At 36.7% G+C, this 25,190-nt stretch overlaps 1 protein-coding gene across 2 annotated transcripts; it reads right to left on the reverse strand.

Moving 5' to 3' along the window:
- Nucleotides 1-1,666: 1,666 nt before the first annotated feature.
- On the reverse strand, nt 1,667-18,070 carry DIRAS2 (DIRAS family GTPase 2). 2 transcript variants are annotated; one of them, XM_021530408.4, is made up of 2 exons: nt 17,702-18,070; nt 1,667-5,735 (listed from the first exon to the last, which is right to left on the reverse strand). In XM_021530408.4, the coding sequence occupies exon 2, from the start codon at nt 5,695-5,697 to the stop codon at nt 5,098-5,100; it is 600 nt and encodes a 199-aa protein (XP_021386083.1). In that variant the 5' UTR covers nt 5,698-5,735; nt 17,702-18,070; the 3' UTR covers nt 1,667-5,097. The 2 variants fall into 2 exon arrangements, with proteins under 2 accessions (XP_021386083.1, XP_021386084.1); XM_021530409.4 differs by lacking the exon at nt 17,702-18,070 and adding an exon at nt 17,512-17,695.
- Between the last annotated feature and the right edge of the window lie 7,120 nt (nt 18,071-25,190).

The raw sequence follows: 25,190 nt of genomic DNA on the forward strand, positions 1-25,190 counted from the left end.
CTCTTGGGGCAGTACAAAGATCTGGGCCAGTCAGGAATAGGGAGGGAGTGGCTCAGGGACATGGGAACAGACATAGGAAAAGGAAAATGGGGTTTTAACAGCTTTGAGGGAAGCTTCTTGTGTGTCCCTAACCTAGGGGATGCCCCCAGGGTCCCCACAGGGGTGGATTGTGGTGCTGCACCCCTGCCTTGCCCCTTCCCCTTGCCAACTGTGTTACGATCTGAGAACCCAGGAATAGAGATGCTCTTGTAGGATCCATCGTGGGCCACTTGTTTCCATTTGGGTGTGAAATAAATATATCAGACTGAATAACAACTCCTCCTTCCGACTTCAGTTTCATTATGATTTCAGTGGGACCCCTGTGACCCATTATGAAATAGCGTACTCAACCAAGATAAATTATATGAAACAGAAGATTTTTAATGCTTTCTTTAAACTTCATATACATCTTGTTAATTTACAGAAGAGTCTGCATCCTTCACAAGGAACATCCAGTATGTATTTTCAAAGCTCACCTCTCCCTCTCTTTGCAGTTTTAGTGGAGTTAAAATTTAGACACACTTTACTACATGAAATAAATTTGTGGATTAATTGGAACGTGTGCTTCAAAGGTGGGTGAAAGATGTCACTGAAATAAGCGTGACAGACATTCACAAATTTGAATGAGGATATGAGTTAAAGATTAAAATATTTTCCATTGGGAGACAGGAGTAGTAACTAATGGGAAAAATATTAAAAGCAAGAGAATTTTGTAATGTTTCTGGTGCTTCTGTGGATTATGATAACATTTATAAAGTAATTAGCGACTGTATTGTGTGAAAACCAGGACAATTAATTGGCACACCCACTGCTTGACCATAGACTGTCAGAATCACGACCAAGAGCAGTAACTGATATCATATTGAAAGAAAAAAAAATAAGAAGAATTCATAAGAACTCTTTACTAAAAATAAAAAGCTGTGTGTGCTGACACATGCAATTACTTCAGAGTGACGTGAAATTTGCATTCAATGCTCAATACTTCATCACTGGTTCAAATGCCTATCATTCTGTCTGTTTACTCAACATTGTTTGTTGATCCCTTCCTCTGTTGAATATGAATTATTGTTTGCATATGGAAATAGTTATTTAACTGAACAACTGTGGCTGAATCTTCTGAATTGCAAGTTATAAACTATTATTTTTGACATTTTTTGCAACAGGTAGTATTTAGAATGCAATAGTAGAAAGTTTTGAAAGAACATCAGGAATTTTTTTAGAAATTAGCAGAAATAGCAGGATCCATACATTGAGTACCATTTTTTTTTACAAGAACACATCCTATCTGCCATTATTTTAAAGCAAATAATAAAATATAGACTAGCTTCCAGAATTATTTTGCTTCTTGTTGGCCAAAAGGAGCACCCAATGATAAGCTGGGTTTGGTTTTGTTTGGTTTGTTTTTTTTTTTTTATGGAAGTGAATTTCTTTGTGAGTTTGCCAGGGTATAATAGAAATATTAGGTAAGGTAATATTGCTCCAATTCTCTCAGAACTGATTTGTGTAGCTGAAAACTTTAGGACATTACCTAGCATGTTAGAGTCTGTTTGCAATTCTCTTTGCACTTTCAAAAAATATATAATATGAATCAAACAAAATTCAGGCACCACCAAGACTTCTTTCAAACTTGTGTTAAGATTTAAAACTTTATTTTGAATGCTTAGAACATCACCACAAACATGGAAACTAGTAGACACAAATGACTTCTTATTCAGTTTTAAAACAAAATATTTACCAAATAAATTGCAACTACACATTTTCATGACAACAATATACCTTAATATTTCATATCTATATATAAAAGTCATGCATTTTAAAGATTTTTTTTTTGGCTAAATTGTGTTTTCTGGGTGCTAAAATTCACTGTAGAACTTACATGTTTTAAGTATTTTGCATATACATTTTAAACAGGTTATTACAGTCATACCACATTCCCAAATAAAACACAAAATGTAATAAAGCTCTATATTTTTTTGTTCTACCTTATTTTTTTCAGTATTAAAAAAAAATAATTCTATATGTAATAGCAAAACAAACCTTTAAACCAGCTCACATGTATGCAAGGTATGTAAAATCTAATAGTAGAAACAGGGATGGCAATGCAAGGGTATAAAATATGCTCTCTTTTGAGACTGTGGTCCTTGAGTAATATTGCTTCTGTTCTGGCCTTGCTTTGATACATGCAAGTCCATGAAATACTTCATGGCTTATTACGTAGCAGGTGAGGAGTCAGCTGGGAACTAAAGGAATACGGTCCTCAAGCCTAACACTGGCAGCTACTTATTTCCATCTTTGCTATACAATTATTCTATTCTTGCTATGAGGCACATTCAAAAAAAACCAAAAGTCCAGAGCTAAATTTCAGCCTGTAATATCTTTGCAGTTAGTACATTTTAAGTAATTTAGATCCCCTATATTGTACTTCTGCAAGATATTTTACTATGTAAATAATTCCTCGAGTTCAAGCAATAATGTTAAAAGGTTCTATATATAGCTTTTATTTTTCTCATTGAGATTCTGTCATAATTCTATGCTGGCTGCTAAGGCATGTGCCACACATGATGACCTTTGGCACTGGTGTGTTAGTATCTGAGGACAACCCCTCTGCTTTTGACCTCTGTAAGTGACCCATTATGCCTTAAGGTTGATTATTTTTCTGATTTTCCAGCTTCATCTATGGAATCCATTGCTGTGATGTTGAGCATCATCAGCAATTTTTTTTTACAAATAGTAAATGTATAAATATTTATAAAAGTCTTAATAAACATAGTGCTTTTAAGTGTTTTGCATCCCTGATCTGGAAATATCTTTTGATCTATTGACAGACTGTCAAGAAAGATGCACTTGGCTGTATAGGTCAAACCAGACTTCTTTATGTGTTTCAGGAGCTATTTAAGAATGTGAAGAGACAGTCTGACAAAACACAGAATGAGCACTGGCCTGTGACAGAGGAAATCTGCTTTTGTTCCTTGGTCTGTCACTGTCCTGCTGGACAATCTATGTGCATTTGTTTCCTCTCTCTGTGCCTCACTTTCACCACCTGAGAAGTTAAGAAAATGGTGTTGTCATTTTTGCAAAGTGCTTTAAGATTTATGAAGAAAGAATGTTGTGTAAGAGCTTGGAATTTACTGTTAATGAAGAGCATTAGTTTTTCCATGTCCTTTTCAGTTTTGTCTTAATGCAATAAAATAAACACAAGAAAAAAAGTCTCTTTGAAATCAGTAAGAGTTTCACATTCAGTTCTACTGGTGCCAGCATTTCTTCTGACTGCATGAAAGAAGTTGTGCTCCTTTCTAGACAGTGCTAGTAGCAATTCTTGTGTATGCTATTACTCTACATTTCTACTCTGAAATATCTGCACATTTGCTAGAAAGGTGGAAGATAAGCAAACAATAGCTTTGAAAGGAACAAGGTAGCAAATTTTAATGCAAAGACTGCATTTGAATATCCCTGGAAGATATTTATAACGCACTAACATGCAGGCTAATAATCATAGTACTTGACTTCATTTTCCCATGTTTCTTGACATAAACATTTACTAAAAATATGGTAGACTTTTTTTTATTGGTTCAAAGTAGTTCCTAAGGTACAAATTGAGACTTGCACAATTTTAATGTGTCCTTTAAAAATTGTATGTGCTTATTTTACCTTAGATGGCCTTTGTCATCACTAGGATACATACTTCAGTCATTCATATTAGTTTTTTAAAAAGTTTTGGATTGACATCCAGGAAAACTCACAATTTTTACTCTTTTTCCCCTTCCAAAGGTTTTGAGAAGAGCAGTTCGCCCTGACAGGATGTTTTACATAATGTGTTTTCTATTACAAACTTTGTATTGCATTATAACACAATCCTGACTGCAGAATATTCCAGATTCTATAGTGCTTATCCCAAAACCCCCTCATTTTAGTGACTCTTGTGGGCACTAACTTCAGATATATATTTGGTTCTATAAATAGTCACAGCAGTTCAAATCATGAGTTTAAATGGCAAATATAAAATACTTCAGACAGTACAAAGGCAATAGATCTCATAGGGCATGAGCATAAACTAACTGGACTATAGTAACATAAAGAAGTATCAGTCAGCTAATATGATAATTTGTATATTATGCCAACCCCACCCCAAGGGTACCACCAGTTCAAAATGCATTCCATTCATTCACTAACCACACCATGTGTTCATTTAATTGGCAGCAGCATTAGAACCAAATCTCTCCCACAGAGGCTTTCATAGGCGACTACACAGTCAGTTCTCTGTGGGGAAGCTTTCTGGTTTTATATGTACACCATTCCATCTGGCTTTCTCCACAAATAAATGTCTGTTCTTCTGAAATATATTTGGGCCATGTCATCCTTGAAACAATGAGCCCAGAAAAGATGATCTCGAACTCTCTTACAGGGGTTGGCTTTTCCACAACCTTCAGTTAAAACACTGCATCACTCTAGAAAGTATCATGCTCGAGGAATAGAGACAATATCTGTCCCTTTTAACAGCTATCCCCACACTTCCTTTCACTGTGCAATAGGTCATTTATTCAGGTGATCCAAGACTGTCTCATGCACATTCTCCCACCAGTCAGTAACTAAAATTGTATAGAATTGTTCATCCACAGCTTTCTTGAAGGAAATGGTTAACACCATCCAGCACGTATTTGTATGTTCTAGGTTTCTTCACTAACATTTCTTTGTTTTTCTTCTGATATTATACATTGTTTTCTCTTGCAATTATATGCAAATGCAGATATTATTAAATTGATTTTCCAGATATTTCATAATATGTGAATTATGATAATTCTTTTATATAAATTACAAAATAAAGTATTCTGGGACATCTTTTGTTTTCTTCCTGATTTCCTTTAATTGATTGTGAGACTACACATATTATTATTTTTCTGTTTTCTTCATAGCAATCACAGTACCTCATTTTTCCAATTTCCAAGTATTTATTTTAAAACAGATACTAATAAATAGGATCTTGCATGGTTGTTTGCTGTCTATGGGTTTACATGTGTATTGTCAGATGAGACTTCACAGCTGATTCTTGACAGTGCAATTTCACATCACCACACATTTTCCTTTCAGCTTCTCCTTCCTTTTCTGTTGCTTGCTTTTTTTGCCATCAATTTGCAAACTCACAGTCCTGCGTTTCTCCAGGTTTAGCAATTCTTGGAATAACTCTTTCACATTGTGGTTTGTCTTGGCAGAGGTCTCCATGAAGGCACATTTCCACTTCTTAGCCATGGCTTCTCCTTCACTGCTTTCTACCTCTCGATTTTGGTTCTCATCATTTTTGTTCCCCACCAGCATTATTGGAATGCTTTCTATGTCTCCTTTAATCTGACATATTTGTTCGTAGATTGGCTTGAGCTCCTCCAAGGACTGTCGGCTGGTGATCGAGTAAACCAAAATAAAAGCATGTCCTTTAGAAATAGAGAGACGTTGCATGGCTGGAAATTGATGGCTCCCTGTAGTGTCAGTGATCTGCAAAGTGCATATGCTCTTATCACAGCTGATCACCTGCCGGTAGGTGTCTTCAATGGTAGGGATGTAGCTCTCTCTGAAAGTGCCCTTCACAAATCTTAAGACCAAAGAGCTTTTCCCCACTCCTCCAGCTCCAAACACAACTACCCTATAATCGTTGCTTTGCTCAGGCATGTTTCTCTGTGTGTCACTTGCTCAGCTAGGGGGAAAACCTAGGAGAGAAATCAACAAAAACAAGGAGACAGACATTAATACAGGTACAAGTGTTTAGTGCATGCTGTGATAACTTTCACAGTAAGAGAAATAAATGTAATATAAATAACAGCCTACTAGTTGTACTAATTCCATAAGTCTTTTTCGGGGTTACAGAATTATTTATTTCAGTGGTAAATTAGGTTTGCACCCAGTTTGGACTGGTACCAAAATACCATCTTTGAGGCTTCATGGCTGATTTTCAATTAACAATGTGTTTTTCAGTATTCTTCCTACTGGACTAATATTCACCAAACTAAAAAGTTGCATCTGGGAGTTCCAACAAGGCCTTGACCTGAACAATTTGTAAAAAGGGAATTATTCTTCTGTATCTTAAATAGGTATAAAATAATAGTCTCAACTGATCACTGTTCAGGTGTATGACAGTCAATTACTCTGAATATTCCAGCTCAAAAGTAGTTAAGGAATTTATCCCCACTATGACTGGACCACAGTTCTAAATGACAACTAAGATGTATTTGTGGATTATTCAGCAATAGCATTTATTGACCTTTGTTTTTAACTCCACAGGAGTTAAAACACACTTCAGTGTGTTTTGCCTCTGGCATTTCAAGTCAAAGAGTACATTTTGATAAACTCAGATTGCTCACATTCTGTCTGACTTTTTATTCCAATTTTGGTCCTGCAGCAGATGATATTTGACATGAGATTGCCTATACCTATCAGAGGGGCTCTGCAGACATATCCATAACATTTTTAGTGGCTTGTATTGCTGAGGTTGGCAAGGACATGTGTCAAAGGTCACAAAATTCTGTGGTTCCCACAGTCAGTTCCCCTTGACAAAACTCATCTGTGTGTATATAGTACGACCACAAATATGGAAATAATTTAAAATAATCTAAATGGTAAAATATTCACATGTTTACAAGCATTATATGTTTTATAATTAATTTAAATAAAGTGAAGATTAATTTGTCCTCCCATCAGTAGAGCTCAGTAAGTACGCAGCACATCAGTATACACAGTCTTTTTATATTTAGTGAGATTTAAGCAAATAATCACTTTAAAAACGAACCCTAAAAAATGAAGAAAGCATAGGGTATTGTGACTTTTCAGACCAAGTTGATATATATAAGGGGTACATGTGGAAAAAAATGCAAAATTTGCTACATCTGTATTTGTTCTGAAAAAAATGGGCAGTCATTGTAGGGAATGTTGCCCAAGTGCTTTAATGGCGCCAAGTGATTAAATTTGCCTGTTGTAATTTTGCCTGGGTAGCAATAAATCTAGAACAACCCTAAGAATTTCATTCCTTTTGAGAGCAAGCCTCCAAGCTATTTCTTCAATGCAGCAGAAGGAGTCACTGCATTGCAGGGGGTGATTTTATGTTACCTTTTACCCGTCTAGCAGCAAGACAATACTGATGCTATAGAGGTGTGGATCTTAGTGGACCTCCCATGATCTTTTCCAGGCTCAAGCTCATGCTAAATTTTCTGTTTCTGCATTTTGATGCTGTTGCTCATTATGCCAGTTAGCTTTAAGCTACAGCAATGCAAGCTGCACTAGTGTCTTCAATTTGTTGTTCAAGCATATCCTGACATAGTTATCTTTCTTGTACAGGGCATCCTATAGTGTCCTAATTCTAATGTCTGAGTAAGCTGAAAACATCTGTCCTTACATAATTTGTTGGATGAAGGAGTTGTACTTCCTCATCTGCCATAGGCAGAATAATCAGTGCAACTGGGGATGCTGATCCCAAGGCAAAGTGCAGAGCTGCCACAGCTCTGTCTACCCAGCCTGGCTTCAGGCAGGAGGCAGCTTCACCCCTTCAATCTCTCCTGTGCTACATTCACTGTCACTCTGAGAGGCTTGTTTAACTATAGGAAAGATTGATAAATAAGAGTGTTCATCCTGAGGCACTGAAGCAAAATTGTTTCTCTGACAGCAGAATTAAAGGAATGGAAAGAAAAGGTTGCCTCAGAAAAAATGCTCATGTATGTGTTTATAGAAGATGTAAAAGCCTCTGAGGGACAAAGAAAATGAGTGAGCAGCTCATTATGTTAAAAAAGGAAAAAACATAGCTGGAAAAAAAATGAGGAGAAGAAGCTAGCATAATGCTGTTCCACTGAGAATAAATCTGTATGTAAGAACTGCAGACATGCAAATTTGGAACAGTCTTAGAGCTTACAGTTGTGGATGACTGCACAGAATGAGTTACCATAAGAATTATAGTTTAATAATTTCTTGTAAGTAAAGAGGCAAGAGAGCAATGTCTGTGAATTCCTCTTCAGAAGCAGCTTAAGCATTGCACAGTCATACTATATGAAGCCTAGGAACTACAGGACTAGAGAAAAAATGTACTATGAAGACTTTTACTAAAAAGATCAGTGAAATATGGACTAGGGAAATAAAATTTTAAAAGCTAGCTGGGTGTACTCCTGCTCTATTATACTCTATACTCTAAACATACTCAGAAATCTCCAAGAAAAATGACACATATGGTATCTCAAAAGATAGAACTTGAAATGGGGCACTTAATTGCCTGAAGTATTAAGCATACGGAAAAATTCGAAGGGGTCCTGAAAAAGCATGGTAACAATCTTCAAAACACAGCAAGTTGCTGCAAAGACAGAGAGTGTTGTGGATAAAAGAGGTTATGTGCTTTCATTGTAGAAGGGATTCACATTAGACAACAGGGAAACTTCACAGTGGTAAGAATAGTAGATCTAATGTGTAGGGAGATTCTGCAGGTATTCTTTAGAAATTACCATAGTATCAAAGGATAATTCTAGATGGCAGAGACCTGAGTAGGTTTAGTAGGTTTCTTGTCCAGACTGCTCATCACAGCTGGGTCAGCCATGGCACCACAGAAGGTTGTTCTTTCCTGTATAGATGTGAAAATGCCCAGTCTTTCCCACAGTCTCTCTGGGAAACAAACTCCAATGCAAAATTACCATCAAGATGATATTTCCCTCCTGTACCTAATCTAAGGTACTCAACCCTTGTTGTCTCTCCTCCCAGCATCTACTGTTGCAAAGAGTGCAGCTCCACCTTTTGATGGATTTTCTGCAGGCACTGAGGGCTGCACTTTGCTGTCCCTTGAACTTTGCCTTGCTCAGGCTGAGCTGGCCCTGGTCCCTCAGCCTGCACAGCTTTGGACACCTCGGTGCCCTCACCTGCACTCGCTCTGGTTTATCGGTGTTTCCCCGGCTGGGGGTGCCCAAACCAGACAGACCATCAAAACCACCACCACCACCTCCACCAAAAATCCTCATGCAAGTCTTTATGATCACATTGGAGAAGAATTCCCCAAATGTTTTTTCATAATTTTTTGTGTTCTGTATGTTGATCTGGTCACAGGATCTCCTACAGTGACAATCATTCTGTATGAATGTGGTGCACTTGCACACAAGTGTTCATTTGTCAATGCTTTTCATACCACCCTATTACCTTACTGATATTTTTTTGTCTTAAAATGTGTTAACTGAAAAACACAGGAGGACAAAATAAAGTATGGAATTATTTAATCAGCTTGCGGCATTATGTCCAGTGAGAATATGGAAAAATTAAAGAAGTCTGAATATTCAGATGTACAAGATAATTTCGGATTCAGAAAACCAGTCTTTCATAATCTACACAGAAAAGAAAATAGTTGCTTTTTACATGTTAGAATGGACTTATTCTGTAATGAAGCCTCATCTGCTGCTTTTTCTACTTTCACAAACCACAACAGTGAAAACTTATTATCGTCATCTAAAGTGTTAGTTTATCAACACTGCCCTTACTTGAAAAGCCAAAGCAATTATACATTCATTTTGAAATGTCTGATTGCAAAGGTCAGCAAAACAGTGGGTTTGTATCTCTGCTGACTTAGCTATGTTTTCTGCAGACACTCTGCTAGCACAAGGCTGGAGCTGCTCTAGTTCAGCTGCTGCAGGTGAGCTTGATGGGTTATTCACTGGGGCAAAACACTGCCCCCAAGCTCAGCTGCAGACCTTTATGTTAGCCTGCATGCTCTCCCTAGATATTTCTGATATTCCAGGTGAAAGAATTGCAAAATTTTTCTGACAGAAGGATACAGTTCAAGGTCTGAGTAATTATAACACAAAATCACTTATTTTATTTTATATTGGTAAAAATATGCATTTTAAATGTTTAAATAAAATACTTTATGTTACAGATTATGCTTTTTATAGTTTCGACTCCTAATGTTCTTTGGCTGATTAATTAATTACATGTCAGTATATTATCATTTACTAAATCAATGTCACTGATCCTGTACTTAGCCACCAGATCTCCAGAGTTCTCTCTTATCTTTAATTGGGTTTTTCATAGTCTAACTTTTTTGTCAAATGTCTTTTGGATCTGCCTGTTGTGTTGGTATTTAGGCTATAGATAGCATATAAGAGTCAAAAGGTATAGGAAGGCTGAGAAATAACTTCTGAAAACTAATCTACTTGAATATCTACCCTTAGAGCAATATGACATTAGAATCTCACAGCTGGTGAACTCTTTCAGTTTTCATTTGAAAATAAGCATAGAAATTAACATATCTCTAATGTTTCCAGTCTTGGGTTTGGTTGCAAAAGATTTTCACCATGTTTGCATTTTTGACTACCATGAAATGACACAAATTGTAAGTTTAGTTGATATTTTCTTACAAGACTATATCTTTTAGTGTAGCATTAATTTTACAAAAGATTGCGATGTTGCCTTTGCTTTCTGAAGTCAGACGCTTTGATTGCTTCTGAACTGATCCAGTTTCTTAAGGTCTCATGATGTCCTACTGAGATGTCAGATACTGTGTATTAATTTCCTGAATTTATTTTTCCTCAGGTAAAACCATCTTGTGTCAATCATGGATCTTTTTTCTTTTTTATTTTTCAGCTCTAAGGAGATGTCTCTGTTTATATTGTCATTTATTGTGAAAAAAAGAGTAAAGTACAGGCGATGCATTTAGTCCAAAACCTTGCCTCAATTTAAGTTGACAGTCCATGAGGCTCTCCAGTGATGACACCACTATACAAAGATACAAGGTGCAAGGTGAAGAATGTAGCTGTAGATAAGATGGACTTCAGCAGGACTGTAAGATCAATATCCATTGCCCAATATCAAGGGTAGAAAATGCCATATTATTTATATAAAAGAGGGGAAGAGAGCTCTGCAAGGAACTTTTTCCTTTTGTGCATATAAAATGACATTTCTCAGGGAGTATTTTCACTGCTATCTGCTAATGAATATACACTTTAAGAATGGGGACTTTCCTACTGCAATGCCTTAATCTTTTAATATAAGACATTCTTTATCAAAAATTCTATTCCTTCACTTGTCCTCTTTGGTCTTCTCAAGTCAATGGAAAGTTGAACACATTTGATGACCAAATGATAACTGTTAAAACAGCTTTTTCCTACAACATGAGGTCCTCATCCAAATGGAAAGAGCTTTTTTATTCCCATGTGAAACAAAATGTTCTTTGAAAATCTGCTTCTTGATGATCAGCTAGTCTAAATCATGACTTCTTTTTTCGCAGCATTTTATTTATGTTGTTCTTAACTGCAGTTGGAGAGAAAAGCATTTATATCTTTTCTTTCCAGCTATAGAAAGATGACCAGAGAGATTTCATTAGAAAAATGGCATCTTTTTCATGAAAAGTACTGTGTTATAAACCTGCCGATTTTATCTGACACATTTTCCTTATTGTAAAATTTGTTTGATTATCTGAAAGGAGCAGAATCAGACATTTTTATTATTTGATATACTCATAGAAAGCAAAAAATTCAAACTGAAAATTCAATTTATTTAAACCAAAATAGATTTCATTTTATAGCTTGGTTCTCTACAATGTTGAAAACATTTTAATTTGTAAAATTAATAATTAAGAATCTTTAAACTGAAATTAACATTATAAAGTCTTTCAGAGGGTTCTCTAAGAGGTTTTGTGGGTTTCCTTCATGATCCATAGTTGAGAAATAGAAAGGACAGGAAGTTTTCAGATAAATCTGTTGCAGTTTTTTTCTGTATTTAAAGGAGACCATTATCTTAAGAGCATCTTTACATAAAGGAGCTAGAAGCCAGCCTCTCTGCTGTCCTGTAGTCACAGGTGCTGTGCTCTGCTTTAGCAAATTGTCATATTGCCATCACACATATGTTGAAAGTCTCATTCCTAAAACAATGCCTTTTCAAAACTGTTTGAAGCCCTATGAAAACCTTGGTAAAGGAAATAAATGCCTCATGCATAGTTGTCACTGTAAGAAAAATCTTTACTTGTTCTTTGGCTAACATAAGGCCAGCAGATGTTGTGGCAAAAATAGTTTTCCTAGGCAGGAAAGAACTGGAAAAAAGAAAGGGGAGACAAATAGAAAATGTTTCATGTAAGAACAACAGATAGCAAGGATTTTTGGAACTAGGCTTAACTAAAGTGACATTGCTTGTTGAAGAAAGCAGGACTGGTGGCAGAAGAATGAATGGCGCAGAAGGATCTGTTCATTCCCTTCCCTGATGAGGATTCATGTGCAGAAAATGCAGAAGGTGCTGGACCTGATCTAACAAAGGACTTTACACAAAGGGATACAATGAAATTTTTTGCTCTGTTGTTGCCTGAGAGCTCTGTTGCCCCAGAACTAACCCTTTTGTAAGTTATGTACTAATGAACCAGTACTGTAAAACAAGATTCAGCTTCATTGAACACACATACATGTGAAAAAAACCCACCTTACTTTCATCTAATATAAGAAATATTATGCTAAATTTACCCAGAATGAACAGGCGAATATACTTACCATATTTAAAAAAACCTCACTTTCATGTAGAAACAGAAAGCTTATTCTAAGCTTTATTTATTATATTCTAAGCTTATCCAGGGTTCATAGGTTTCCTACTGGTTGTTACTTTATTTAGTGGCTTAGTTAATCTTAACATTTCAAAGGAAGAATTTATTGACAGTTTCTGTCTAAATTTAGGCTTTACTTTAGGCATGTCAGATACCTCCTTGCTTTATCTATTTGAGTATTTTGGTCGACTAGTGCCTTAATCTCTAAGTGCTTATCATCAAAAATCAGAGAGAAATTACTCAGAACACTTTCCATACATGTAGTTAGGTATTCATTAATGCACACATAGAAATAAAAATGTCGAAAAAACAAACATTCTAGTCATCTCCCTTTGGAAATTATTTTTTTAAAGTTTTCTTCCCAAATTAACTAACCAAATGCAGTAGTTTTCCCTCAATTTTCAATAGATTTAACTTAACAGTGTAAAGATGGAAAGATCAACTCAACTTAAAGCCTTGTATGTGTGCCTTTCAGCAAGTAAGACATAAAGCCATTGGACACAGCAACATGATTAGAAACCAGAATTTGTCACTCCTGCAAATGGAGGATCAGAGACTCAGTATGAATTTTAAACCCCTCTGGTTTCTAATAGTAGAATAATTTTTGGTATTGAGCAATGACTTTACATGCTGTCGTGAACTTTCCTTCTCCAGCTGGAAAAAAAAATAGGTTCTGACTTATGGATCTCAGTATTATGAGATACAAATCGCAGGATAGGCAACAAGCTATTTCCATGTAAATATGTGTATTTACACAGAAGAATACTGCATTCATGGAAGACTGTTTTCCATTCAGCAGAGGAAACACTGAAACTGGTGGCCATTTTGCCTTTCCCTATAATTCTCAATTCCATAATTTTAGTGTAACTTGAGACCACTTATGTAAATCTTCTGTAGATCCAAAATTATTAAATGTTAAGTGCTTGTGACTTCTTTTTATGATATAACTCCTGTCATTAATTTTCCTTGCTTGGCTGGGAAGGATAGCTAGATTGCTATCCTGACCACTGGAATATTTCTGATGCTCTTTCACAGCCCAAATAACATTTCATTCAAAGCAATGGCTTAAACAGAACATTTTGCTACTTATTGTTTGTTGAGCAATTACTTGGGAATAGGTTAATGCAGTGGGTTTTGGGATCCAAAATGATCCCTGATAATTAATTAAACAATGCAGTACAGTTGTTGACATGTTTCCAGACACTAGTAAGAAGCCTGTTCTTCCACTGCAAGTTTTTCTGTAGATCAGAATATTCTGTAAACCAACAATTAAATTATAACTGTGGAGTACTTTATAGTAAAAGCAGCTTTCTGATTGTTTATAAATGTTCAATACTCCAACTTGCAGTACTTTCAATTCTGAAGACAAGCAAATTTAGCCTTAAGAGTAGTTTTTTCTAGATACATGTTTCTTTTCCTTGTAGTATTAAAAAAATATATAAAAATTATATTCTGAAGATTAAAACATACTGAGTAACACATTGTAAGCTTTGCATATACAGACTGGAAAAGTGGTGATGTTATTTATTTGGGCTAACTGCAATATTTTAGTTAGTGATAGAAGTTAATATTTGATTGTTTAAGTAATTAACTCTTTCAGAAGAGACAAAATTTGTCAGCTAAATTTTCAGGGAAGAATACAAAAATAAATAAGTAAAACTTTAAAAAGGGCAAGTGTTCTTTTCTTAGCTTCAGATTAATTATAAGTAAGAACTACTGGGCATCTTGGGAAATAAACAATTCCAGTCCAGGAATGGATTTGCCCTTTTCATATGGTTTCTTTAATATATACATATTTTGAATGAGGAAACTGAAAGGCTGACATAACTTCACTTTTGAGACACTTTTCCAGGTAATGAAAACCAATTTCATTACTGCAGTCAGGCTGATGCTGACTGGATGTTCCTGCCATAGCATATTGCAGACCTGCACAGCCAGAGAGACTAATTTTAATCTCAGACAGAGAAGATTAGCATTCAACCTAAAGTTATTTCATCAAGAGGAGGTGCTTCTGACCTCAGTGTGAGTCAAAAATGCATTTGACACACAGACTTGACACACATTTTTTCACATTTTCTTGTATTTCTTTGATACCTATCTCAAGAATTAATCTGTTATCAATACTTTGTGGTTGAAAATTAATCAATATGTCTTTTCTCAAAAAGGCAAATTAGAGTATTTTCTAGTTCAATTATTATGTACAACTGCATTGACACTCAGGCAGTCTCTTCTAGCAGTAAGGTGAGATAATTTAATGCATGTTTTAATTTTAATGCCACAATAAAAGTGCAGTGAAAGTATCTGTTTGCTGATACTTGGGAACATCTTTATTTAAAGTTAAAATACCAAATTTCCAGAAATATTTTCTCCTAGTGTATTTTTGGAAATTGGTCATTTTAATAGGGAATTAATATTGCTAATTTCCATATTTTATAAAATTGCCATTTTCCTTCCTCTATTTAATATTGGTTATTGCTCAAATAGTCTTAGCAATATAAAATATTAAGGGGAAATTAATAAACATTTGGAATCAGTCTAGATACCAAACAAAATGTCCCACAGTGAATACTATTTCAGCTTACATGTACAAATGTCCTGATACTCATACTAAGAGTGGGAGAGGGCACATCCAAATGCAGCTCATTATGTATTACAGAAGAATTACTGAGAAACACTATGCATTGAATGCAATCCAATGTAGAAAATTAATCAAAACCATAAAAAAAAAAGAAAATAATAAGAAAAAATAAGTTTATAAACATAAAGAATGAGAGAAAAGGGGAATATGAAATTGAATGCAGTCTTTCTGTAGGCATATCCTTGGACCAGAATATGGTTTATTGCACATTTATTTAAAAAATATCTGAATTGTGGGAGCAATAGCATGTATTCTGATACAATGAAAGTGCAAGTCTGACTTTACACACATGCTGGGATCTCTACATGGGCAGCTGTGTTGGTTAGCACAAGAGAAATCCAGAAAACAGTTATCAGGTTATCCTCAAAGGAAACTAGAAATAGTGCTAGTAACAACTTCAGGAACAGCAGTATCAGATTATATAGAGTCTGCTGTTTTTATTGGTACTACAGAGACTGCAATGCTGGTGTAATATAATCATGACCACTTGGCCAGAAGGAGCCTCTGAACTCCAATCAACTTCCAAAGAACTCTGCTCTGCACTGTGAGAAAGTGATATTACTCAGCCTGAGGTTCATCAGTGCTTGTGAGTCTGCTGGTATAAACAATTGTGCAGCACAGTGCAGAAATATGCTTTCATCTGACTGACGTGAGATATATGGAAAACTGTATTTCCAAAGATCTTCACTCGCTTGCAAAAGGATACCTTAGAGCAGGCAACTTCCAGAGAAAAGTAAAAATGGTATTCAGCACTGAAAGGGACTTTATGGATTATAAAATTCAGAGCTTTGCCTTTGCAGACAGCCATTTCACATAATCCCTTCCATCAAGTTACAGCTAAAAGGTATTTAAAAGGTTTTCTATACATTACTTCAACTAGAATGTAATTTCAGAACCTCGATGCTCTAATGGTTTGCAGTCTTCCAGCCTAAGTGTATTCACAGCTCATTTATAGCAGTTCATTCTCCTCTCTTACCAGGAATAAAGATAAATAGCTGTACATCACAATCATTCCTCCAGATCCATGGGACCATTGATTTGCAGCTGTGTGGTTGAACTTGTTCCACGTTCTTCATGCAGGAGCCTCAGATATGCTGCGTGTGGTGTGAGAGAAAGCATGAAGCCTGGAGGAATATCGCATTTCATAGCTCCAGAACAATGGCACAAAACCCATTCTGCCTGAACTGGGCACTACTGCATTTAGTAAGGACAGATGAGGCCCCAGAGAGCAGCTCCTCATCATAAGTGAAGTCCATTAGTCAGAAAAGTAAAAAAGGGAACAAGGAGCAGGGCAAGCTAAGACAGCCCTCTAAAAGCTAGAATTAAATATGTTGAGACCTGCAAACATTCTAGATAATGGTAAACTATAAAGCTTGGCAAGTATACAACGGTAATCAGTTTCGTCAACCTCGTTTGCCTCAGAAGGAGTGGGGGTGTACATGGCTGTACACGGCTTACACAGCTGTATTTATAAACAGGCATATATATGAGTTCACTCACTAGGTACTCATGAGAACAGCACATTCAGAAAATTCTTCAAATTAAAATGCATCCAATTTTGTTGCTCCATTCTGTGCTCACGCTTCTGTGTCTGAGTGGTGCAGCACACAGAGCATCCCACATTTCATAGGGAAGACAGAAAGGGATAAAGTGTTATCAAATCTGAATTCAGCAGCTCTCAGGCACTTGAGAATGGTCTTATATGATTTATTTTCTTTCATTCAGTTGGAAGATGGACAATCTACTGAAAAAAAAAATATCCTGTCAGTGGGATGCTGCAAAGTTGTATTTGTCTTGGAAAAAGAAACACCTTGTGTTATTTTATTCAGACTCTGCATTTTTATATTCTTATATCATTTAAGATGTAGCTTTCATTTAGAAGAAATAAAAAATTAATATCTCCTTAAATCCCTGCAGTGGCAGTCCTATAAACTAGGGCAAAATTCAGCACATCGAGTTTTAATAAAAGGCAGCTTGAAAAAAAGGTCATTATTAGCATCCCAGGACACGGAAAAATGATAGTTAATTAGCCAGTGTGTCTATGACCAGAATCTGACTTCCTTGCTAGCCCCAGTTTACAGCATGCCATGTTCTCTACATAAGATATTAGCTTAGAGAGTATCTTGCAGTTGTAACTCACGCAAAACTCTACCGACTTCAGAGGAATTTCTGCCCGAGTGAGCATTGTGGATTTTGGCTGAAGGAAAGGAAGACCTAGTGCAAAGCTATGCCTATTGTGCAAGGTAGCATAGAAAACAAAACAAAACAAAACAAAACAAAACAAAACAAACAATGGAAAGAAATGTACCTGTGTAGGAACAGAAAGCTTCAAACGCTCTTCACTTTCTGCCTGTCATTGCACCAGCTCTTCTCCCTCTCTGCCCTGGGCTCCCCCCTCCAGAAAGGAGCCCGTGTTTTATCCCGGGGGCTGCGGCTCCTGTGCCTGCAGCTTCCCGGTGCTCCCGGCGCTGCCTCCCCTCCTGCCTGCTCCCCGGTACCTGGGTGGCGGATGATGCTCCTGGACCGCAGCCTCCCTCCTTGTGCCTCCACGGGCGCACCGGCTCCAGCCTCTGCCCGCGCTGCTGCCTAAATGGCGACTGCAAAGCTCATCTAGGCTTTTAGCTGCCACCTACTGAATAATTGTGGAATATATATATCTATAGGCATATAGACACATAAACTGTAACGTTCTGGCTCTCTCAACCAGTGTAGTAGATTTTTACAATCAGTCTCTAAAGCCTCCAAACACCCTGCAGTTTTATCATTTAAAGCTGTAGATTACATTAACCTGAGCTCACAATTCTCCATTTCTTTCAGCACTGAAGCAGAGAACAGCCTGTCTCTTTAACTTAAAAAAAAGCTTACAAAGCCTTTGGTGAGGCTAATCCCTAGGGCACAAAACAACGTTGCCTTATTCAGATCAATGGAGCTGTGCTGATTTTTATTACTTGGAAATTTAATCCCTTAGGTCTCAAAGGTATTCACAAAAAAAATCAAACCTCCCCCCAAAAAAACAAATAACCAAAACCAAAAAGCAAACCAGTAGAAAGAAAAATACACCTTTAAAAATAGCTTTTGTCCAAAATAGGACCTCAGAATTTCACTCATCTGAAACAGATCAGACTTTTTTTTCCTGACAGCATTGTAAAGCAGGATTCCTGAGGCTTATGGACAAAGATAAATTAAGAGGTTTTCTCCATTTTTATGGTGTGGATGTTTTTGTTGTTGTTTGGGGTTTTTTCAGGAGTTTTATTGTTTTTTTTTTTTCCTTTTGGTTGGTTGATTCTGTTTTTTGGGTTTTGGCGGGGGTTTTATTTGTTGTTTATTTTTTGGTTGGTCTTTTATTTTTTTTGTGAAAAATCTAAATGAAAAAACCAGTGTCTCCTTTAGCTGTTTATTTTTAAATCAACTTCTAACATTTTTCTTTCTAGGCTGGAAGTGAGGTCCACTGAAGCTCTTTGAATTGTCACTGCAGAAGGGAAGCATAAGTACAGGGTCTCTCATGAATCTGATGAATCCCCAGGGAAGGGGATTCTAGATCTGCTCAGCTGGTTAAGAATGCTGCTTTAAACACCAGGACAGGGAGTTCAATCCCACAAAAAGTATGTTCAGAATTGGACTTGGTGGTCCTGGTGGATCAGAATGCTATGTGACCTGTGAGATGCTATCTTTAAAAGCAAACAGCAGGGATTATGGTTCTTCTAAGCCATCTGCCAAGATGTAGCTGAGTTGTGACATAAAAGGGCTCCATGCCCATCTTGAGGAGCTTTGCCCTGTGCAGGGCTGGTGGCACCCAGAACCTGTCACAGCAGCAAGGAAAGAATTCAGTTTTTATGCTTGCTGTGACTGACCAGTTGAGCAGCTAGCTTCTTACAGCTGGTGTGATAATTTTTAAATGGCACCTTTGGTGGCATTTAAAATGTATTTTGTTTGCTTTTTTAAAATTGATTTGTTTTGATTGCTTTTAAGAAAGGTTCATTTGTTTGTTAACGCTTTTGTTGAACACAGAAATGAAGATTTTTCTCCTCTATGTGTTATGATGACCTGCAAAATATGGCCTGAGGAAATAATTTGCATTAATGTGCAGTTCTGCTACAGATTAATCCCGAGCCCTGTTTCCACAGGCTCCCAGGCAGCAAACTGTGGAACAAACCATGTGCTGCAGGCCTGCTCCCAGAGCCTGACAGCAAAGCCCTGCATTTGGCTTTGTCACAGCTTCTCAGCAATATCTTAATCCTGTGTGCATGGAAAATTAGCTAATTAATATCTCAAAAAGAAAAAAAATTGTACTATAAATTAAAAATCCTTCTATAATTACTGCAACACAGCAAAGGTCAAGCTATAAAATTTACAATATTGCTCAGGGATTTTGCCTGTGATTTTTACTGACTTAGCCCATGGTATCATGGGTTCAGAATCCAGACCCATTTATTTAATAAGTCAAAGTGTTCTTGTATTTACAAAGAATATGGCTTCTCAATAATTTTCAAAGGTTTACAGATCTCAGTCCTCTCTGAGTCCATCTTTATTGTGAATACATCTTTCAGTTTTCCTTAAAAACAGTGCAATCATCTGTAAAGTTTTAGAGTCTTGACTTGCCACAGCTTTCAATCACTCAGTTCATATTACAAGTCCGGGGAAATCTAGTTCTTGCACCTTATTCTAGTAGGGTGGATATTCAAACTTTGAAAAAACATACTTTTTCAAAATGCTGATTCTTTCCAAAACTGAATTTATTTCAAATAAAAGTATAGGTATCCAACAGGTATAGTCTGTCTTCATTCTTTCCTTACCTATCCAAGAAACTGAAATTCTTCATGTACAGGTTGCAGATATGTACCTCATTGAGAAACAAAATGTCAAAAAATTTATACATTTCCACCTAGGCTCTATTCCACCAAAAACACCATGATATTTTACTGATCAGAAGCACAATACTGAATTGTCATGCTATAATTTACTGTAAAAGAGTTTTGCGTGGGATTTCCCTATCTCTGCTAAAAACTAACAAGGCAGTTACCACCCAGAGTGAGGGTTTTGTAAAATTTCTGCTTTAAATGGCATTTTTCAGGTGTGCCAGGCAAGACAGACTTCGAAAATCTCAGGCATGCCTCACCTAATAGTATTATTCACATGGTATCCTAGCGGAGAATCCCATAGAACTACACCCAGGTCAGCAGAGGTATTGTAAATGCAGGCGAATCCATGGGAAGAAATGACGATGCCTGACTCAATTCAGAAGGTTGAATGATTTCTTTATTATAGCTATGTTAAAATACTTTAATATATTATATAAAAGGAGGATACTAAAACTACATACTACTTTCTCTGACTCTAACAAAACTCGTGACCCCCTCTATCTCAAGTCAAGCCCCAGGTGGGTTGGATTTGCCACCAGGCTCCAACAATCCTCACCAGAATCCAACCAAGCAATCACCCCAGGTAAACAATTCTCCAAACACATTCCACATGGGAAAACAAGGAGCAGAAATAGAAACTGTTTTCTCTTTCATTTCTCTCTGTGCACCTCTATGAAAAATCCTGAGAGAGAGAAATGTGCTTGCCACACAGAGGCACAGCTGGGTAAATATTTTCCTACCCTAAGCTGCAGGGAGGTTGCATTGCTCTGGATGCTGATGCACGTGAACATCAGCACAGCATCAGCAGTGAAGGTCTTCCCTTCTCCCAGTGGCACCAGAGAGCTCCACTCTATAAAACACAGTGTGCATCACCTATTACTGCATAGAAGGGAAAGTGCAGAAGGCAAGGGCACAAAGCTCTGCCAGAGTATTTCTGTTACAAGCTTCCCTCAGGAAGAAAAGTCATAGGCAAGTTACATGATTGTCAGGTTTCTGTGCTGCATCCGAGCTAGAGAGCATTTAAGGAACAAGAGATCTGCTTAGTTAGCAAAATATGAGCTGCCTAAAGCTTGAATTCACATTTAGCAAAAACCTGCATTAGTACTGAAAGTACAGCTTTTAAGTCAAAATTCAATCCATGGCCTATATACTGCATAGTAAAATGAAAGAGTCTTCAGTTTCCCTGGAAAAGTTTAAGATGTAAAACACTGGCTCACATGTAAATTTTCTCTCTGCAAGATAGAACAAAATCTTGATGAAGAGGAGCCAGTGGAGAGCAAGAACTAAGCTCATTTTTTTTTTTTCTGGGATGGTTTTCCTCCTTTTAACATGTTTGTCTGGAATGTTTTCAGTAAACCACAAACTGGCTAAAATATATCCTTTTTCTCCTGCATGCTTGAGAAGTTAATGTCTTAGTTGTGCAATGTCATAAAGAGATTTAGGTCTTCTTTCCAACCATCCTTCAAAATGGCAAATAGTGTAAATATTTAATACTTTGGTATCTTTCTATGTGGTATTTAGTGTACTAAAAAAAATAGATAATCTGTTGTCTTCATAATCCATGTGGAGGATATTGCAAAAGATTTTAGCATTAGAAATATTTACTGGAATTTTGTCCAACAGGGAAAAAATAGTCTTCAGAAAAAATTATTATTAGGAGTGATTCTCCAGGACAGCTGATTGTCAGCAGTGGATCTTTTAATGCCCTGTATTTGGTGCAGTAATTAGAATCATGCTCTGGCCATGATATGGCAGTAGGACAGTTTATCATAAACATCGTATTTTGTATTTGTGCACTGCATCTGAATATTAGGCAATTCCAACCATTTTGTAAATTAAGCATAAAACTTTCATAGTATTTTTAGTGCCTGTATGTTGCTTAGAATCTGTAAGCTCAGGAAAGAAAGTTATCAATTATCTAACGCATATGATTTAAAAATTATAACAATTGGATTATTTACTGTATTTTTGCTGGTCATCTAAGTGTATCACAGCCAATATACAATGCACTGGAGGTGCAGGTGATGCCCTATGGTAGAATTACATCTTATTTATAAATCAAATGTGATTAAAACATATATATGTATAGGCTGTAAGTTGTCTACATCCAGACCATGAGATGATGGGACTAAATTTCTCTTGGGTATAATCAAGGCTCGCATTTATATTGAAGGAACTCTGGGCTACCTCTTGATTTGGCTGGATTTGAAAGATGTGTCCTTACCCAATATGTTTAAATGTCAAAGTTTCACCTTAGAACGAGTGTGCTCTGTGTGCTAGAGAAGGCAATTCTTCTGGAGAGGGGCATCTTATGCTGTATTATTTTCAGGCCCCATTGTCAGATAGATGGAACATGCTTTTGCTAGCTGTGGACTTGTAGGATTTTTGTTTGTTTGTTTTGGTTTTGTTTTTTCATGGGTCTTTAGGTTTTTTGGGGTTTTTTTGCAAGGAAACTTTGTGTTGCACACAAAAGTTACATATAAATTTAAAAATTATTGTTGCAATAAAATCCTGCCTAGATCTTAGCTTGCAACAAAAGCAGCTAATCCAGCAAAACTGCACAACGTCATTCTTTATAGACTATTGGTAGTTTGGAGAAAATATTGTCAGATTTCAGAGTGCTATTTTCTTCTCTGCTAGTTTTCAGAGGCTTTCAGCCAGTCTTTCTCACTCACACTTTGACAGGATGAATGGAGTTGCCATTATACACCTCTCTGACTTGCAGTCTCCATTACTGACTGTGGAGATTGTCTAAGTTTTAACCTGATTCCTGCTGAAAGGAATGGAGCAAGAAGACATTTTTGCCTCATTGTCTGTATGAGGGTCACAGCTCCAGAACTTGCTTCTGAGCACTAGAGAGAAATAGATTTGCTGCTGATTTACAGGGAAACAGAAGTTACAAACCTCACTGGTTTCTGAGATGTCAAATATCATAAAGGTGATTGAAAGAGATAGATCATTGACTGCACTCTCTAGTATCTTTCTGGGCTATGCAGGGGAGAGTATAATTGTCACTGAAAATTGATAGCCAATTGCTTTTAAGCTGATTTTCTGTGAAAGGGTAAGAGAGTGTAGCACTGCTCAGTATTTAACATGATGGTTTAAAAAAAAATTGATGGCATTTATAATAACCAGAGGAACAGAAAATTTCTTTGTTCTAAGCATAAAGATGGTCACATTCAACTTATTTGAGGATAAAACAGCAACTAAGCTTTGTTAGAAATCCATAAAACATATTCACTGTTATTAGGAATGTTATTAGAAGTTGGTGAAATCTCTAAATTCGGGTTAAGAATTCTTTATGCTTTATATACTACCAGAGTATTTCTGTCTTTATTAGTATGCATAAGCACTCATGGCACAATATACTGGATATAAATTTGTTTGTTAGGAATAGTATTTACATTTACTGATCACTACTCGCACCAAACCCCACAGTGTGCTTGACCCATAAGCAGCCAGGCATCTGAAGCAAAATTCATTGAAGGAGGAAGGTTAAGAAACTTTTGACTTAATAAACACAAATGAATGACATTAAATACCTGTCATTCATTGATCTTAACTCTGTTGCTCATGGTTTCCAATAAACTAACAGAGGTGTTACTCAACTCTTTCTTGAGGATATTCACAGGGGGAAGTAGAGTCATATATCTGCCAGTGGCATCTGCTAAGTTGAGCCCTGTGGTCTTTCACTGCTTGATCACCAAGTGGGTAGCTTTGCTCATGTCATGAAATGTCAAATACTACAGCAGTGTTTGACACACTGAACAAACCTTCTGAAATCAATATCAATCAGAAACTAGACCCTGAGTAAGACATCTGATATGAAGCAAGTTTAAGAACATGTCTATTTCTTTTTCATTGTCATGTAATAGAGTGATGCACTGATGTGCTTCACTTTCCCTGTCCCACTGTGTCAGCCCTCTAAACTATTGAATCAACACTCTTATCAGTATTGCTGCTGTTACAGAGATCCTGTGTGTCTCTAGAAATGTTTTAACAAGCAATGGTCCATCAGCTTGCCAAGAATAGCTGGTGATTTCACAGGTTACCCCCACTCAGCTAGAAGAAACTGTGCCCTTTACCTGTTCAAGGGAAATCAGTTTTTACCTGTCAAGGCTGAAAGAGAGATGTTGAGTGCCACAGCCACCTGTCTGTGTTCCAGCATGATTACCAAGTGTGTTACAACTCCCAGGTGACTAGAACATGCAGGCTAGGACAGCAGCTCTGACAATCTGTGCAGAAAGTGTGTTGTGTTCTTTACTGCTTCTGCAGGGCAGCTTGCTCAGCTAACACTTGTCAGAGTGAAAGCTGAGCAGACTACTCCTCCTCCTGGCATTGATCAAGAAGGTTTGTATTAGCAATGGCAGAAACCTGTGTCACCTCGTGCTATACACCCCTTCCCCTCTAAGAATCTTCACTTGCCAACCAAAGTCAAGGAAAAGGTTGCATTCATTTTCAGTTATGAAAACGGTGTAAATAATGGGAATTTAAAACCCTGTTAAAAATATTACTATCAGATTCCCCCTTGTCACCTTATTGCTAAATTTTCTATGGGGTTCCACATAAATAATGGAAATATTTCTATCTGCCTTTTATTTTTTGCTGACTTTTCAGTTTTCTTCATGATCTATACTACATATTTCTCTGTGAAATGTCCACACCTGCCTTTGCAGGTATCTATACATTTATGCATTATCTGTAGAGCCATATAAAATGTCATGGCGTCAATGACACCTGATGATCTTTCTTTGCCATTGCTCTATGTTCATCATGTCACTGTGGACTCCCTGCAGAAGCCAGCAGGTCAGAGCCATTTATCCTCCTTGCAAACACAGTTTCTTTTTTGAACGCTCTGCATGTTCTTATTACTACACAATCTTGAGTAAATTTGTTAGCCACATAGAAACATGGAATTGCCACAGTGGAAAACCACAATAGACTTAAGTAGCTTGATCAAGCAATATTAAGTAGCACAATGAAGCAAATAAATAATTAAAATATTTACTATTTTTTTCCTCATTGTTTATGGACTGTCTTAGAGAATGTAAAGCAAAATGTTAGTACTATTACAAAATTTCAATCCAGTTTTGTAACAATGCTAGGCAATGCATCAGGAAAAGGCATC

This window comes from Lonchura striata, chromosome Z (genome assembly GCF_050655825.1).
Source record: "Lonchura striata isolate lonStrDom1 chromosome Z, ASM5065582v1, whole genome shotgun sequence".
Taxonomy (NCBI): Eukaryota; Metazoa; Chordata; class Aves; order Passeriformes; family Estrildidae; genus Lonchura; species Lonchura striata.